Source organism: Sciurus vulgaris (genome assembly GCF_902686455.1).
Source record: "Sciurus vulgaris genome assembly, chromosome: 1".
Taxonomy (NCBI): domain Eukaryota; kingdom Metazoa; phylum Chordata; class Mammalia; order Rodentia; family Sciuridae; genus Sciurus; species Sciurus vulgaris.
This window is the reverse complement of record NC_136461.1, coordinates 111,668,287-111,686,702: the sequence shown is the minus strand read 5'-3', so window position 1 is coordinate 111,686,702 and position 18,416 is coordinate 111,668,287. Positions and strand designations below refer to the sequence as shown.

The 18,416-nt window shown below is 41.1% G+C and overlaps 2 protein-coding genes across 4 annotated transcripts; both read right to left on the bottom strand.

Annotated features, from left to right (window-relative positions):
• Positions 1-4,495: 4,495 nt before the first annotated feature.
• Positions 4,496-8,763, bottom strand: CIART (circadian associated repressor of transcription). Of its 3 annotated transcripts, none has more exons than XM_079131923.1 (6): positions 8,670-8,763; positions 7,664-8,089; positions 7,436-7,511; positions 7,132-7,210; positions 6,905-7,016; positions 4,496-5,143 (listed from the first exon to the last, which is right to left on the bottom strand). In XM_079131923.1, the coding sequence occupies exons 2-6, from the start codon at positions 8,027-8,029 to the stop codon at positions 4,625-4,627; spliced, it is 1,152 nt and encodes a 383-aa protein (XP_078988049.1). In that variant the 5' UTR covers positions 8,030-8,089; positions 8,670-8,763; the 3' UTR covers positions 4,496-4,624. The 3 variants fall into 3 exon arrangements, with proteins under 3 accessions (XP_078988049.1, XP_078988051.1, XP_078988050.1); XM_079131925.1 differs by having other exon boundaries at positions 7,664-7,835; positions 8,670-8,739; XM_079131924.1 differs by having other exon boundaries at positions 7,664-7,959; positions 8,670-8,734.
• A 2,300-nt stretch (positions 8,764-11,063) lies between these two features.
• On the bottom strand, positions 11,064-17,400 carry LOC306642296 (uncharacterized protein C1orf54). Its single transcript, XM_079107957.1, has 7 exons — positions 17,241-17,400; positions 16,826-17,060; positions 15,285-15,368; positions 14,809-14,867; positions 14,089-14,202; positions 12,104-12,204; positions 11,064-11,146 (listed from the first exon to the last, which is right to left on the bottom strand). Exons 2-6 carry the CDS (start codon positions 16,869-16,871, stop codon positions 12,106-12,108), a joined length of 402 nt encoding a protein of 133 aa, XP_078964083.1. The 5' UTR covers positions 16,872-17,060; positions 17,241-17,400; the 3' UTR covers positions 11,064-11,146; positions 12,104-12,105.
• Between the last annotated feature and the right edge of the window lie 1,016 nt (positions 17,401-18,416).

Here is an 18,416-nt window from a genome sequence, read left to right as displayed (position 1 = left end):
CTGGTACTGTTGATAGCATTCCAGTGCCTTTTACACCACTAAAATATGTGGACATAAAAAATAAATAGTAAAACAAGGTAACATATAACATATGCAAAATAAATAGACAACAGCAAAATATGATGGAAAGATACTGAATTAGAAGTCAGAAGGTCTGGATTCTATCCCAATTCTGACACTCATTAGACATAAGACTTTGAACAAGTCAGATCTGACTGGATATGGTAGCACTCTTCTGTAATTCCAGCAACTCAGGAGGCATAGGCAGGAGGGTCAAAAGTTTGAGACCAGCATGGGTAACTTAGCAAAACCTTAGCAACTTAGTAAGACCCTGTCTCAAAAATAAAAATGGGCTGGAATGTAACTCAGTTGTAAAGCACCTCTGGGTTCAATCCCCAGCACACACACACAAATCAACCAACCAATCAAGAGTCTGCAAACTACTGTCTGCAGGCTAAACCAGCCCATCTGTTTTTGTAAATAAAAGTATTAGAACAGTTTTGCTCATTGCTTGTTTATTAGATATAGTTACTTTGGGTTACAATGCAGACTTGAGTGGAGGAAGCAGGGATATATGGCCTACAAAGTCTAAAATATTTACTATTGGCTCTTGCCAGATTTGAACTCAGTTTGAATGGGGATGTCGCTCAGTGGTAGTACACATGCACAAGGCCCTTGGTTTGATTCCCAGCATCACACACACACACACACACACACACAAGAAAGAAAGAAAAAGTAAAATCAATCTATTTTTCTCATCTATAAAGTAGCATTAGAATCTGCACTATCAATCTAATAAAATTTGTCATGGGAATCAAAAGAGTGAAAATTTAAAAAGATATTTGGGGCTGGGGTTGTAGGACAGTGGCAAAGTGCTTGCCTAGCAGGTGCCAGGCCATGGGTTCAATCACCAGTAAAATACACACACAACCATATCCATTGGCAACTAAAAAAATTTTTTTAAATAAAAATTTTTAAAAAATATATAATTATATAAAATTAATATATAATTATACATATGGTTGTGTATAGATATAATATGTATATCTATACACACAATGTATATAGATACTTCAAAAGGATGAAATAAAATAACACAGAAGTCTACTATATACCAAAACAGGTACTAAGAGTTTTATGTATGTGATCCCATTTGATGGAGTAAAAGGCCAAAGTCTAAAAGTGTATAGCATATTCAACAGGAACAATGATGTCGGATGCTCTGACCCACACCTGTAATTCCAGCTACTAGGGAGCCTGAGGAAGGAGGATTACAAGTCGGAAGCCAGCATGAGTAACTTAGCAAGACATCATCTCAGAATGAAAAAGGCTTGGGAATATAGCTCAGTGACAAAGTGCCCCTGAGTTCAATTCCCAATATAAATAAATAAATAAACAAACAAATAAAGGAATAAATGGAGGGGGATTTGAATTAGTCATTGAATGAAGGGTAGGGCTTAGATAACAGAAACTGAAAAGGTTGGGCAAAGTGAACAACATGAACAAAAGTTTAGAGGCAAGAAAGGCTTACAGTATAGATTCTGGAACAGAAGGATCATGCAGGGGAGCAGAGGAAGAAATATAGACATTGACTAAAGATTTTGTTCTTCCTTCTCATGGCATTGGGAGAAATTGAGTGATTTGATAAGGGAATGACATGCAAAGTGCTGTTCTAGGAAAGTTAATCTGTTTATCACCAAAAAGATATTAGAGGTCTGGGGATATAATTCAGTTGGTAGAGTGCTTGCCTCACAAGCACAGGTACCTGGGTTCAATCCCCAGGACTGCAAAAAAAAAAAAAAAAAAGATATTAGAGGTAAGAGAGATTATTGCTATAGGGAAAATATAGACCCGAGTAATGGCAATGGAATGGATAGGAAGAAATGGAATAGAAGAAGCATTCCAAATAAAGAACAAAAAGAATTTGATGACCAAATGGCACCAAGTTTAAGTCTAGTTAACTAGAAAAATGTTAATATCATAGATAGCACTAAATGAAGAGGAGATTGTAAAAAGGGAAGTAATTTTATTGGCAATAACTGGAAAAAGCAGGAGACTGGAAACCAAGAATTCTGTACCACATATTGTGTTAGCTTGGACACATCCATTTCCTCATCTATAAAATGAGGGGATTGATACAAAAATTGTATCTTACCTCTAACATGCTGATGTTTTCATAATTTTGTGCCAGCAATATATAACTAAAACTGTCCAGGAGAAATTTATATATTCAATATTCCTTCTATGGGAAAGATTGGGAATGGAAATGGAGATTTAGCATTTATTAAAATTGAGGCAATAAACTTATGAAAGAAGATGAAACTTTTATGAGAAAGAATATAGTCAGAGGGGCTGGGACTGTGGCTCAGTGGTAGAGCACTTGCCTAACATATGTGAGGCAATGGGTTTGATCCTCAGCATCACATAAAAAAATAAATAAAATTTAAAAAGGTATTGTGTCCAACTGCAACTAAAAAGTAAAAAAAGGGATCTGGGGTTGTGGCTCAGTGGTAGAGCACTTGTCTGGCATGTGTGAAGCCCTGGGTTAGATTCTCAGTACCACATATAAATACATACATACATACATACATACATACACATGAAAGGCCCATCAACAACTAAAAAAAATATTTACAAAAATACAGAATTTAAAAAATTTTAAAAAGAATATGGTCAGAGAAGAAGACTAAGTATGGTCTGAGCGTAGGAGGACACACACACACACACTCTCTACTAGATGCAAGTGGAGCCATTAAGAGACTAGTAACTTGCTGCCAGTTAGGTAAGAGGAGAATTAGGATAGTGTGCTGTCATGGGATCCAAATGAGGAGAGTTTCAGTAGGCAGAAATTAATATCAAATGATACAGAGAACATGAAGTACATAGCCTTGGTAAAGGACCTTGGGCTAAGCTGTTGATTAGGTGGAAGCCACATTATAATACTGGTTCTGTGAGATCATTGGTGACTTTGGAAGGTGGGACAAAGTGAATGTAGTAGAGCCAGGCATCATGGCGCACACCTATAATCCCAGAAACTCAGGAGGCTGAGGCAGGAGGATCATTAGTTGGAGCTCAGCCTCAGAAGCTTTGCAAGACTCTGTCTTGAATTAAAATAAAAAGGGTGGGGGATGTAGCTCAGTGACAGAGTGCTTGCCTAGCACATGTAAGGACCTGGGTTCAGTCCCCAGTACCAGGCAGGGGGAAGGATTACAGACTTGGGGAAATTATGGAGAAAAGAGAAAAAGGACAATCAGATTGAAGAGATGTCTTCCTTCCTTCCTCTTCCTTTTTCAGTACTGGGAATTAAAACCAGGGGCACCACTGAGTCACATCCCCAATACTTTTTTTGCGGGACAGAGTCTTGCCAACTCAGCAGGCTGGTTTCAAACTTGTGATCTTCCTGCCTCAGCAGCCCAAGTCTCTGGGTTTGTTGGAGTGCCCTACCATGTAGGGGTTAACAAATGTTTTCAAGGAGGAGAGACCTGATTATACTTATAGGGGAAATAATTGTGGGTAATGTATAGAAGTTACAACAGGGGATACATGACACAGTAGAAGTTTCAGAAGTGAAAGGCAATCAAAAGCACAAGTGGAGAGGTTTGCCTTAGAAAGGAGGTCATATTCACTGAAATAATGGGAGGCAGTTATTCACTGAGGACAGGACTTGAGAAATGTGGCAAAGGTGTCTTAGTAGTATGTGTGACGTACTAAGGAGTCAATAAACAATAAGATGAGAGAATATTGTGATATACTATACAGGCTTAAGATGGGACAGAAAATGGTTTTTGTGGAAATTGGGACAAATCAGAAACAGAGTACTATTACAGAGAAGAGTAGAAACAGATGTATTCATGGACTTAATTTTTGCCTCCTGAAGATAATGGGTAGCCTTCCTTAGTCTATTATACAGCTAGCAGGTACAGTTTTTTGAATAAAGATGAGGCCCAAAAATCAAAGGATAGTTTGAAAAAAAAAAAAAAAAAAAAAAAAAAAGATGAGGCCCAGTGTTTGAAGGGACTTTCTACTACTCTGATAACTGTGGGACACCCTTTCTTCTTCAAAACTGGCAACTACAGTGGTTGTTTTGGGTCTTGGGCCCCCTCCTCTGGCAGGAGAAGGTTACATATGCATTTACCCACAAGCATCAACATCTCCCATCAAAGCAAAGAGGTTTTCCAGAGCAGAAGAACCTGTTGGCCTAGGACAGCTAAAAGATTACACAGGGGAGAAATACAAAGTGAAAGGTACTAGTCTTTGAGCCTGAAAAAAAAAAAAAATTTTTCAACTTTGAATCCTGTAACTTTCCTAAGGGTATTTCCTTGGAAAACAGCAGCAAGAGTCTCTTTACTTCCCTCACAGATTTATATTGTCCCATCCATACTCTAATGTGGTGGAGTTCATACTCACAAATATTCCCATCTCATCTTTTCTGCAACTCAAAGGATAAAGATTGGTATGTGAGGTAGAAAGTTTTCAATGTACCCCAAAGTGCTTAGGTAAATAATTTATTTAACCAGAAAGGATTTATCTGCCCTAAACACAAATGCACGCATTAGAAGTAAAAAACATATGTACATATATTTACACAAACTGGGAATCACAGAGGACAATCGCATGGCTTGGGTTAGGGGTTGAGGAGATGGGCATCAGAAACAACTGGAGAGTGGCTTTTCATCTGCTCCTCTAGGTGTCCTATGTTCATCTCACTAGTCATGGTAGGTAGACCAGGAGAGGATAGAGTGCAGCTCCAGTTTGATGGTAGAGTTACTGGCAAACTGTGACAGCGAGGTCCCTCTCCAGATAGTTTCTTAGGATCACCAGAAGATGCTGTAGTAGATGGAACTGGAGTGGTAGGAGCAGAGTGGGTGAAGGACTGCACTCCATGCTGGAGGAAAAAGATGACACCAATGCTGGTTCCAGTGTCTACAGGATCATGGCTAAAAGATATGGTACCTGGGGAACTTAGAGGGGGGTTGCAAATAGGGGTGGTGTGGATCCAGGTGAGGTTCATAGCTGGCCATTCTGTGAGGTGCCAAGGCTGCTTTGGTTTCAAAACTAAATGTCCTAGCTGTGTCTGGCCCATCTTTTCCATAGGAGGAGCAGAAGAGGAAGTAGTTTCATCACTGTGGTGGCTAGGAAAATTCTAGGGAAGGGGAGAAATGAGAAAAAAACTGTGAAGAAAGTTTTCAGACTGACTCCAACATTATTGCTTAAATCCTTTGCTTTTCTTGGGAACTCGGTTCACAGTGCAAACATACCTTGTTTTGTGCAACAGATATGTTCTTGCCAGGTAAGAACATATTAAATAAAATTTTTAGTAAACAAGTTATACTTCCATTTATTCAACAAATAGTTGAGAGCCTACTATGTGCCACACACTATATAAGACATTGGATAGTCAACAAATAGTCCTACAGATTCTCACTATAAAACAATTCCTTTTAGATGTTTTTAATGTGTTTATATATAAAAACACACGTGTATGTGTGTGTGTGTGTGTGTGTGTGTGTGTGTGTTTAGATAGGGTCTCACTAAGTTGCTAAGAGGCTTGCTAAGTTGTTAAAGGTTGCCTTTGAACTTGGAGAGCCTTCTGCCTCAGCCTCCCCAGTAGCTGGGATTATAGGCATATTCCATTGCACTCAATATAGATTTTTTTTTAAAGAAAAGTTGTTTTGTTTTTGCCAAGGCTGGCCTCAAATTTGTGATCCTCCTGCCTCTGCTTCCTGAGTAACTGGGATTAGGCATGTACCACTATGCGTAACTATAAAGAAAAGTGCTCTTTTTGTGTGTGTGTGTGGTGCTGAGCTATAGCCCCAGCTCCAAGAAAAGTGTATTATTAATTGGAAACATGATTTCACAATTTCTCTATTTTAAATTCTAATTTTCTATGTTTAATGCTTTATGAAGTATAAATTAATATTCAGGCAAGATTCTTCTGCTTGCTTATTTATTTAAGGTACTGGGGATTAAACCCAGGGGTATATAACCACTAAGCCACATCACCAGCCATTTTTATATAGTTTATTTAGAGACAGGATCTCACTAAGTTGCTGTGTGGGTTTTAAACTCACAATCCTCCTGCCTCAACCTCTTGATCCACTAGGATTACAGGCCTGACCCAACACACCCAGCTTCTACTTATTTTTTAATCAAGTTATTTTCACAGCATTAGTAAACGTTGTTGATTGAAAACAAGGATATATCATTATCTAGGACACTCCCCTCTCCCCATTACTTGAATGCCCTCTAAACACCCTATTATTTCAAAGGCACAGAAAATAGGTCACTTCCACACCAGGTCCAAGAATCTATCCAACACTCTTCTCTATGGATGCACCATGGGTGCCCTCTCCCCTATTCCCAGTGATGTACCTCTTATTATCAATTCTTTAAACCCAGTATAGACTTATAGGCTTCCAGGGGATTTGATACAAGGATATGTGCATTGGAGTCAAAAGAGGGGAAGAGTTTTAGGGCAGCAAGGAAGAAAGCATTTACAGAGAGAAGCTGAGGTATCTTCCCACATGAATAATTTGTACAGGTAAAAAATGCCTTCTGTATACAGAAAGCAGATTAACTGCAACATGAGGGATAGGATTAAACTTCATGGAGTTCTGCCTAGTGATTCCAACAAAATAGAACAAAAATCATCTAGGAATTAAGACAATGCAGGAAGTTTAGGCATTCCTTTCCTAAAAGAAACTTAAGGCATTCCTTTCCTAAAAGATCCAGAAGAAAATACATGCATATTCCATTTTCTCTATTATTCTCCCACTTCTTCCTTAGTTTTTTTTTTTTTTTTTTGCGGTGCTGGGGATTGAACCCAGGGCCTTGTGCTTGCGAGGCAGGCACTCTACCAACTGAACCATATCCTCAGCCCTTTCCTTAGGTTTTAAGTTCTTACCTTGGCCATCTGATGTCTGCTACCACCCACTGATGACTTCTGGGCAGCGATATGAGGAAACCAAGTCTTTAACATCCCTTCTACTTGTAGCAGGGTTCCTAGATAACGCTCCCTGTGAAAAGGATATTAAAACAAAAACAAACTATTAAGTATGAAAAAAGAAACAAGAAAGGATTGGAGAGGTCTCCTTTTTATGAGGTACTGGGGCGCAAGTCAGGTGGACTTACCCCATTTGAGGCTTCTGCAAAACACCTACTATGCGCTGGATCCTGTCCATTGCCACACTCTGCTGGAAACTGCTCAATCCTGGAGTCAGAGAGAAAGATTAAGGACCAGTATTGATTCAATACTGTAGTCAGATAAAGGAAGGACACAGGAGGTTAAAATTTATTTGCCTAAAGAAATCAAATCACAAATACAAAAGAGAAACAAGCCAGGCCCAGAACAAAGACTTAGAGACTTACACATTTGAAAGAGATAGACACATACTAAGGTGGGAATGTAGTCCAAAATAATGCAAGTAATAATTACCTCTCTCAAAGCGACCCATCTTCAGTCCATTCAGTAGGTCTGTGAGGGGGCGGATGAATCCTTGGAGCTCTTTACACTGTAGGAAAACAGGACAGTGGCTATGAGAAGACCAAGAATTGCCCGTATGAGTAGTGATTCTTCCTCTGCCTCCAAATCTGGGCGTCAATACTATCCTCTTAAGGTCGTTAACCAGTTGAGTGTTGAGCAATATGGTCTCCTTTCTCCTACCTTCTGAGCAAAGAGCAGGTCTCCCTCTGTGGTACAACCCTGGATTTTTAGACAGGTTTCCAATTCACCATCTCTTGATCTTTTAATCCCAGATCCCGCCATAGGAGAAGTCAAGCCTCGCTGTTCCAGGTGAGATGCTGTATGTTGGTTACTGGAAACCTTGCGACGATGCCTACAGCGGATAGGACCCGGGCTAGGCGGGAAACCTCCCCTCTGCCCAACAGTGTCTGGCCTGGGCCCTTGAGACCCCTTGTCCTCCCTCTCACTATCAGAGGGGAAGCCAAAGTCACCGTTCACTGGGGAGGTGGAAAAAGAGGGAGAAAGAGAGGAGGAGGAATAAGAAGAAACACTAGATGGAGAATCCATAGGTCCAGAAGCAGGGGCTGGAGAGTAGCTCCTGGAGCACCCAAAGATCGGAACCTGCAACTGAAGAGCAAAGCGAGGGAGTTTGAAACCAGAGTCTAAGAATTACGAAATGGACTGGGAGACTGAGGTGCACTGCATGGCATAACACCTCTATTTCCCCTCCCCAATAGAGACAATAGAAAAAGACATCTCCTCTACCCCCACTCATTAAAAAACTGGGGCTGCCTCTTTGGTCTCTGCAGAGCAGCTCTTGGCCTAACACATCCTCTGTTCTTTTCCCTCGGTTCGGAGTAAATATCTGACTTGATACCTTTCCCTCCTCTGCTGTTCTCCTGGTTTGTTCCCCAGTTCGACCTCTCAGTTACCATCTGAAGTCACGCCACCCGCGAGTGTAAATCTGCACACCTGAACCTACCTAACCTAACTAGCGTCCCTATGAAAATTACCCCCACAGGGACCGACCTCCTAACCTTTCCCAATCTCTCTTGATCAAGATCCTTGCGTTGGTCCCTCTATAGTCGCGCCTGCCAGGTGATGCAATCCCCACCAATACCAAGATCTGCGTGCAGTCGCCCAAATCCACTCCCCCTGACTCCAACCTTCTCCAGCGGCTCACTCATCGCCCTCTGAGTCTCCTTACCTGGGTCGATCGGCGCAGCCTAGACTCTCCGTCCAGCTCCTCCTCAGTCTCTCTGGGTCTTGGCTACCCACCTCCGCCTCACTCTCAGTGGGTCCCGCCCCTTCCCCCTCCCAGACACGTGCGGCTCGGCACGTGCCTCCCCCTGCGTACACAGATTTCGCACTCTCATTGGTTGTCTAGCCGGTAACACGTGATTCCCGTTAATGAAGTTCACAGCCCATTTGCTACAGCTCACAGGGGCTCGGCCAATAGAAAAGTAGTCCGGTGATGATTGGCTGGGAGGGAAGCATTCCGTGCTCCGCCCCTACATGCGGCTCTAGGAGAGGACCCGGTGAGGAGAAAAGGAGGAGGATGGAAAAGGAGTGAAAAAGTAGGAAGGGGAGAAAAAGGGCGGAGCCCATGACCTTAAATAGAATGATGATGCGAAGGAGACCCACAGGCTTAGAGTGTTCAGAGAATGGCTGAACAACTGGATGCGCGTGCCTGGGGGCGTGGGACCTATGGTTCTGCCTCCCCTGCTAACACGTCTGCCCCCTCTTTGAGCGCCTCCGCTCACGAGCACAGCACGTGGAAACCCTCAGTTACTTGTGTGCAACGTGTTGAGAGAATGGATGTGTGACACTGTGTAACCGTTCCCAATCTCGGCGTCCCAGCCCTCGTGACTCCCTGGTCTCTGTTTCACCCTCCCCTACTCTAATTCCTCCAAGTTGGGTGCCTCCTGCCCTGCTGGGTGAGGAGGGTGGGGACTGCGGCCGAGAACACGGCGTCCTCTCCCGGGCTCCCGCTGGGGCGGCTCCTTCAGCCCTTTCCTTACATAACCTGCCACGCACGTTACCAGCTCAGATGCCAGCCCGCCAAGACCGTAGAGGTCAAAGCCGAACTCGGTTGTTCCTGTCTTTTCTGCCCTGTCTCTTCAGGCCTTGTGCCCTGAATTATCTGATTTTAGCACAGGTAACAGTGTGGAAGATCCCTGATCTCCTAGGCTGTGGCTTTATTCAGCTTCAGTTTATTTGTCCACTGGAGGGGATTGGAAAGACTTTGAAGGAAGGAGGGAGACAAGTACAGAATTTAGAGAGTCTCAAAAGTAACAGACATCACTATTCGTTGTCCCTTGCAGTATTTAAAGAGAACAATGGAAAGGGTGTGAGAGCCTGGGACTGTGGGTTGGTTGAAGCTATAACACTGGAGAGACCGCAAGAGGGCAGCCCAGTTTTTTTTTTTTTTTTTTTTTTTAACACTATTAACATTTTATTTTATTTATTTATGTTGGGATTTTTAAAGTTATATGTGACAATAGAATTCATTTTTGCATAATTATAAAAACACGGAATATAATTTGTTCTAATTCAGTCTCCAGTATTTCTCCTTCTCTCACCCCGTTCCCTTTCCTCTATGATTTTTTAAAATGTATTTTTTATTCCCACCCCTCCTTTCCCTCTACTGATCTTTCGCTATTTACTTATAGTTTGTTTTTTAAAATTAGTGTCTGTGGATGTACATGATGTTGAGATTCACTATAGTGTATTCACATATATACCTGGGAATGTTAGGTCAGATCCATTCCACTGTCTTTTCCTATCCTAGCCCATTCTCTTCCCTTCATTCCTCTTTGTCTACTCCACTGATCTTTCTTCTATTTTCTTTAGGACCCCCTCCCCTTATTTTGGATTAGCTTCTGCATATCAGAGAAAACATTCAACCTTTGACTTTTGGGGGCTGACTTATTTCACTTAGGATGGTCTCCAGTTCAATCTATTTATCAGCCAATGCCATAAAGTCATTCTTAATTATGACTGAGTAATACTCCATTGTATTACTTTATCCATTTTCTTTATCCATTCATCTGTTGAAGGGACCTAGTTTGGCTCCATAATTTGGCTATCGTGTATGGTGCTGCTGTAACATTGATGTGAGGGCAGCCCAATTCTGATTAGGGTCCTGAGGATAGAGACTTATTTTTAAAGTGTCCCTGCCATAATTACTAAATATAAAAGGCGGCACATTGTTGAGCAGAAGTATAGGTGGAAGTTGGGGGAAAGTGTGACTACTTCAAATCTGTTCTAACACTTAATATTTTACCTATATTTAACAATGTGCTTATTTTATGAAAAGAAAAAAGCTTTCTAAATAAACCACAACCCTATCTCCCCAAGCATAGTGTCTCAACACCATATTTAATAAAGCAATAGAATTAGAGGAAATTATGGACTCTGGATAAACCTTTCATCTGTGGGTGTTCATTCTACCCCAAATTCCAGGTATATTTACAATTCATAATTCCTTCTAATGTTACCTAACTCTATTCCTAATCTACTCTTCCTGCCCCCAATTCCTGGTACTCTCTTTAGTGTTGTGACTTTAGAACAGACCTCCATGAAGTAGACAGTGACTAGATTTATTTCATTCATTTTTAATTTTATTTTCCAATTTCTTCTTGTCAAACCCCCATCCAAAGAGTCATAGCAGCCTTCTCTCACCTAAAAAAGCAAAGAGGAGAAAACAGGGTCAGGGAACCCATGAAGTCTCTTCATGCCCCTTCCTACCTCTATGAAAACTCCTCAAATTTATATTCTGAGCTGGGATTCCCCTATTCTATCTCTTGGGGGAAATATGTTCCTTCCCCTCCTCATTCCTTCCTCCTCCTACTGAATCTCGAACTCCGGCCCTTGCGCGTTCTAGGCAACCACCCTACCAGTTGGACCATATTGACAGCACCCTACTGAATCTCTTTATGTTCCATAGTTATTTAGAATCCCAATGTAAAATTCCTTCCTTATAATACAGCTTTCTCTTCCCTGCTCCTTTTCCTCATTATCACTCCAGTACATTAGGGAACCAACGTCCCTTCTGACTCTGAACTTTGCCTCTGGACTCCACCAGATTATAGGACCCACCCATTTTGCCCTCTGAATAATGACCAGAATGGAACCAGCTCTGATTCCTCAAGGCATGTTGGCAGTCTTGAGAGGTTTTTTTCTCTAGTCTATCTGCCTCTGCTCTAGGAGGTCATGAAGTTCTCATAGTTTAGAAAACTTAATGACTCATAATCTTTGTCTCAACATCTCCCAAACTTTTTTTTAAGATTAGATAATGAGGATTTTTTTTTTTATAAATGTGATCCTCCTTCTGTCTTTTGTTTTTTGGTACTGGGGATTGAAACCAGGGCACTTAACTACTGAATCACATCCCCAGCCCTTTTAAAAATTTTGTTATTTTGAAACAGGGCCTTACTAAATTGCTAAGGCTGGCTTTGAACTTGAAATCCTCCTGTCTCAGCCTCCAGAGTCTCTGGGATTACAGGCATGTGCCATCATGCCCAGCTCCTCCTTCTATCTTTAAGCAGCTGAGAATTGATAAGGCTGGAAACACTAGACAAGGACATCTAGTAAGAATTACTCCATAGACTCCCCCAAGGCCAGTTGATGCACTCTCACCTTTACATGAAATACATCCCCCCTTGAAGGAGGACCCATGACAGGAGAAGGGAAACAGGACTCTGCAGATTGGACACGGCATCATTCAGATCTGGATTTTGCTAAAATACAAATATCCCCCACATCAGTCCAGTGTCATCCTATTGCTTCCCACTTCTCCTCAGAAGGATAGACACATCTTTACACTAACCTCTTTCTTACCTCTGCTCTCAGAGGAAGATCTGGCTCTCCTCTCCATTACTATAAAAAATTCTTCCTGCAATTCCTGACCATACCAGGGAGACCCCAACTCAATTTAGTGACACCTATTTTTATGTGTTATGTGCATGATACTGTTCTTTGTTCTTGGTGCTTATAGGGGGAATATAAATACAAATGAAGACATGGTTCCTGTCCTTAAGAAGTTTACAATCTAAAGTGAACCAACTGTATACTTTAAAAACATCTAACTGTCCCTATTGTCAATCTTTTGCTTTCCATTCCTACCGGCTCCTCCCATTTGTGGTCAACTATATGCAGGTTGCTCTTTGAGCCTGTTGCCCTTTCCAGCTGTGGCTATTCTTTTTTCATTACCAGAGTTTTCAGGTGGTTAGTCTATACCTGCCTCCATTTCCTCATAATGTACCTTCTCCACAAAATCTAGCTTTCACTTAATTAAAACTACTTTCTTAGGGATTACCAATGATCTCCTTCTCCTTGGTCTCTTGGTAGCATTTGATTGATTATATTAAACTCTCTCTTCTAGACTCTAACACAAGCATGGCTATCTGTCCGCCTCTCCAATCACTCCTTCTTTTTATCTTTGATTCCTCTTCCTCTTCAAGCATGTTCATTGGTCTTTTGAGCTTCTGTGCAAACTGGCTCTGTTGAGCTCATTTACTTTCGTAACTGTGACTTTACACTTAGAACTCTAGCTCTGACCTAGTTCAGCTGCCTTTAGGACACCCTCTTAGGGCTGTCAGTATCAGTTCAACTTGGCCAATACCAAATTTATAACTTCCCTCCTACACCACTGTGGTTTCCAAAAGTCCCGATTTTGGTCAACCATTTTCCCAAACATGTTAAAAACCTATATGTTATTTTTACTCTCTCCTCATTTATTCCTCAGATGAAATTATTAATGAAGCAAGGCATTTTCTTCAAAATATTTTTTCTCTTTCTCCTCTAGATTCATAACGTCACTCACTTCCTCAGTCCAGGCTTTTAGCAGATTATTGTTGGAACAATGCAAATCTGATGAATCTTTCTCCACTAAATTTCATCTTGAACAAACCAGACAAATAGTTTTTTCTAAAATGCTACTTTCATCATTTCTTTACCATACTGAAGGACTTACTAGGCTCCCTATTACTTATAAGGCCAAACTTCAGTCTGACATTTCAGACTATCCATAATTTAGTTCTATCTTGCCTTATGCAAAGTCACCAAGCAAATATTAGGAAGGTATCTTTTTTTTTTTTTTTTTTTTTTTTACTTAATTCCTACTCTTTCCATTCTCTAGACTCTCTTCTTCAATCACTATCTCTCTTCCTACAATGGCTAAAACACTTGCCTATGTCACATGCTCTCAAATTTATATGTAATTTAATATTGTAACATACCTTTCATTTTATTCTAAATATTCCATAAATGTGAACATCAGTTTTGTAAATTCCTCAAGGGTAATAGCAACATCATAGATTTATTTTTCATCAGCATCCTCAGCAGCCTCAGGCACAGATACATACACATTAAGTGCTATTGAACTGAAATTTAATTAGAATGGATCTTCCCAGTGTTTTGAATAGAGGGTTATTACATCTCAGTGAAATATATGATGGCCAAGTTGAGATGAACACCTTCATTGCAGCAGTAGTTATCTGGTTTCCCCCTCCACTGAAGCCTAGTATTCCAGCTCTCTCTCTCTATTCCACACCACCAGCCCTGGGATCTATCTGGGTAGAGGATGTCTTCTCTCCCTCCTCTCTAATTTGCATTCAACTTACTGTTTCCATTGTTACTGTTTTCACGGTTATGGGCTTCTGATGGTCTGCACGTTCTGTTTCAAGAATAATGGTAGACTCCACTGCTTCTGTTGTTACCTCCTTATTGAACCTGTTCTGCTCTCAGTAGGAATGCAAACAGAGTTATCATCACCTCCATCCAACATCCTCATTCTGTTTTCCCCTTCACCAGTACTCACCCAGGTCACTCTTCCCACTCAAAAAGACTTAAGCTCTGGGATTCTCCCTACTCTGTGCTTTCATGGATAATGTATTAGCTATCCCATTCAACAAGTCCTTTCTTTGTTTGTTTTGAGGTACTTGCTGGGAATTGAACTTTACTGGGAATTGTAGCTTTACCACTGAGCTACATCCCCAGCCCTTTTTATTTTATTTTGAGGCAAGGTCTTGCTAAATTGCTGAGGCTGGCTTTGAACTTGTGATCCTCCTGCTTTAGCCTCCTGGGTTGCTGGGATTACAGGCATGTACCACCACACCCAGTTCAATAAATCTTTTGACCACACCTCGTTCTTAGTTCTTAGTAAAGCTACTGGGTTTGGTTTCCTTCTTCTCCCTAACTGTCATTAACAAGTCTGTTTGGGACTCACTTCCTAGTTTCAAGCTATCTAATTTCCATTCTTGCTAATCAGTTACATTTCAACATTGCCCAGTTTCTTTTTAACTTTTATTTGTCCTGAACTCTAAGATGCAGAGGTCACTCACCAACCTGTCCTCTGACTCAAACATGGAGTAATCAATGGTGAAATTTGCACTAAAGTCATCTGGGGAGGAAAAAAAAAAAATCAGTAACAATGGAGAAAGGGAATTCTAAATCCAGAAATGAACAGGGAAGAAATGGCTCAGAATACTTCAACTTGCTCAAGTTGTAAACTACATTGGTATAATATACTTCAAATTAACTTTAATGTTAAAATGTTTATGAATGTTGTACTTGTTTATATTTTCATCAGGTATCTAAAATAATTTACAAATTTGAAACTTTCCAAAGTGTTTCAACCATTTTCCAAAGAATTAAAAATCACTAGCTTGAAAAAATAACAGCGTGAGCTTTGATAATTTTTGTTCATAGCCAAATTTCTCTCTCATTCACTTGCTCTATTGCAAAGGGAATGGCAAAGTTTCAGAACTAAGTATTCCCAAAGCCTCTCTTCACCCGACTTAGGGTCAGAGGCACTCACCATAATTAGGGGTAACTGTGTAATAATAGGCCACCTGATAATAATCATCTTCTGCCAGTCCTTCTTCATCTTCATATTCTTGTCCTATGGGGATAAGGACTATAGGTTAAGGGACATCTTAACAACAAAAGGACATTTGAGGCTGATCCCAAATCTACCAGTTTTTCTTCTTTTGACCTCCCCTCCAAGGGTCTTCTTATCTCCCTGCCTCTGCACTTGTAAACTCTTCTGTCTTCTGGATTCCATACCTGTACTGAGGCCTGCTAATCTGTGCCCTTTCAACTCAGGATCTCCTGGAACAGAAACAGATCCCTTCACATACTATAAACCCAAAGAGAGAACTAAACCCAAAAGAAGGAAGAAGATAGAGACCTGAAACTGAGAACACCAAATCTTCTATTCAATATGCTACAGAATTTACTGTTTTTTGTTTTTTTTTTTGGGGGGGGGGGGGCGGGTAACAGTGTTGGAGATTGAATCCTGGGCCTTGCACTTGCTAGGCAAGTGTTCTCTGAGCTATGCCTGTAGCCTAAGAAATCATCTCATCAGTGTCTCTCACAAATAACTAACACACTCTCAAGCTATTAGATTTCGGTTTAGTTCCACCTTCATGCTAACTAGCTGAAAAACCTTGACAAACTATTTAACATCCGCTTTCTTAAAATGAGTCAGCTGGACTAAATGAACCTTCTCCATTAGTTTTCTTCCTTTCCAGAACTAAAAATATGTGCCTTTGATGATTGAATCAAGAATTCTAGGCCTCCTGCTAAACACTTTCCTGAGCTCCTTAAACATTTTCCCTCCAATCCTAAACTAGTGTCACAAGGATCTAGGGGAAAGGGAAACAATGAGACACACCTGGCAGACTGGGGAACAAAAGAGGGAAGGAGCCATGCTACTCTTGGGACCCTGTCCCTGAGGACGGTCAGTTTTCCACTACCCTAAAGGCCAACCCACAGCCATGTCTTTACTAATAAGTTTTGTGTGTGTTTGTGTTCCTTCTACTCTTTGAGAAAGGAGATAACCTGGCTTCTTTTACTAAGTTTTAGGCTGCCCTAACTTCTAAGAATACACCTCCCTCCTTCATTCTCCTGTTAGTCCCTTTAATTTTGTTCAACTTTATGGTGAACAAAAAGTGAGTTGAGTCTTGCTAAAGAACCTTCCTTCCCTCCATTATCTGAAAACCTTCTCTTATTTGACTGGACTCTGTTTATCTCCTTGTTTCCTGGTGGCTCTACCATCCTGATCTCTGTCCTGCCCAATCACTGGATTCTGGCACAGATTAAGAAGGCACTATCAGGGCTGAGGTTGTAGCTCAGTGGTAGAGCGCTTGCCTCACATGCTTGAGGCACTGGTTTCAGTACTCAGCGCCACATAAATAAGTAAAATAGGGGTTTTGTGTCCATCTACAACTAATTTTTTTTAAAGGCTCTATTACTCCCAACTGAAATGTACAACTCATCCTCTCCTCAAGTTTTTTCTCCCACCCCATTTATGGTAGAAGACCTACTGCAAAAGCTCAGGAAGAGAAGTGGACTTACCTAGGATAAGTGGCATAACAAGGATGGCTACAAAGAGGACATCCATTCTGGATTTTGCAATATCGCCGTAAAAGTAAAAAGAGGAAATTACTCCGTTTCCCACCAAACTTACCCCGCCTTCCCCGCTGCTCCAAAGCTGGGAGGGAGTTCCAGTGACTCTTCTCCCAGGGGGCGGAATTCTCCGCCTACTTGCTGACTAGATAGATCTTCAGTTACTACCAGTCCTTAGCCAGAGCTGAGAGAGGCAAAAGATGCAAACTTGTTCATGGAACTCCTTAACCCTAGATTGGGTTAATGCAGTACTCCCCCTGCCACTACCAAAGAAGTCCGTCTAGCTTACCCTCTATCCCCTTTCCTATCCTTTTTTCCTCCCAGTCCTTGCAAAAAGCTTGCTCTCTTGCTGTTCCTCACTTACCATTCACCATTCAGAGTTGCTCTTTTCTCTGAGGCTTAATCATAGTCTCTTTCACCATAGTGGAAATGTTCAAAGGAAGGGGTGTTTTTTTTCTCGACTTAAAATAGTCCCTCTTGTCTGCCTGTGTTGGCTATGGAGGGTGGAAGCAATATATGTTGTTTGACTCTCAAAGCACCTGCTGAGTTGTTTCTGATAAAAATCTCTCAGCCAAGGCTAGTTATTTCCTCTCTGGTCAGTGCTGACCTCATCTCACCTTTTTTCTAAACTTCCTGTATATGGAATGGAAGAAGTAGTACACAGAACGCCTTTCCCTTAGCAGATGCCATACTCCATCTTCCACTTTCAATCACTTGGTATGGTTCCCTTCATTGAGGACTACAGGGGTAGAGTTCTTATCATTCTATTTCTCAATTTCCAATTTTCTTTCAATTCAGTTCAGAAACAGTAAACTGTATTAGATGCAGTTTGCTAGGCAATTTAGAGCTCACAGGCAATGGGATAAGAAAACAGTATTTTGTTTTGAAACAGATAATAAATATCTGCTTAACATCTACCATGAGCCAGGCACTATGCAAGTCTCTTTGAAATCACCCATACACAAGACAGGTTAGAGTCTGCTCTTACCTGTCAGGAGATGCAATGCTAACAGCTCAAAGAAGAGTCATCTCACCCCCTTATCTTTCCCTGACTTAGCCTGCTGGTCTCAGGACACACTGGAGTCCTTAGCACTGATCAGGATGCCTGTCCTCTCAAGCTTTTTGGAGAAAGATTTGCTGCATGACTTTCTGTGCAAATCTATTCCTCGTATTCTTTCCAGAATTTTCTGGAAAAAGTATAAAACATCTGTGTGAATGGATACATATATTAAATGATAAATCCCTTCCAGGAACCCTGGTTTTCTTCAAATAATTTCTGTAGTTTTTTTGTTTTGTGTGTGTGTGTGTGTGTTTTGATTACACTCTTAGAAACAATATTTCAGATTCAATTTCCCATCCTAGGAGTCCTTTGCCTAAACATCCTCCCTAAGGATCGACCCCTCACTATTCAAATGAGATGATCATACCCTCCTCTCCTACTTGAACTTTCCTTCATTCTAATATGGAAACCTCTGCCTCCAGTCTGGGGAATAGATACCAGTGAAATTCATTTTTCAGAAAATAAACAGAGGAAGTATGA

Bases quoted from the DNA above. Each gene is read 5' to 3' on its own strand.
- CIART (XM_079131923.1), bottom strand. From the start codon at position 8,029: ATGGATTCTCCATCTAGTGTTTCTTCTTATTCCTCCTCCTCTCTTTCT. The intron at 7,211-7,435 runs GTAATTATTACT...CTCTGACTCCAG, and splicing joins GATGGGTCGCTTTGAGAGAG to GATTGAGCAGTTTCCAGCAG. The intron at 7,017-7,131 runs GTAAGTCCACCT...TCCTTTTCACAG, and splicing joins TTGCAGAAGCCTCAAATGGG to GGAGCGTTATCTAGGAACCC.
- LOC306642296 (XM_079107957.1), bottom strand. From the start codon at position 16,871: ATGGATGTCCTCTTTGTAGCCATCCTTGTTATGCCACTTATCCTAG. The intron at 14,203-14,808 runs GTGAGTGACCTC...TACTGAGAGCAG, and splicing joins TTGAGTCAGAGGACAGGTTG to AACAGGTTCAATAAGGAGGT. The intron at 12,205-14,088 runs GTAAGTTGAATG...TTTGTATTTTAG, and splicing joins AAACAGTAACAATGGAAACA to CAAAATCCAGATCTGAATGA.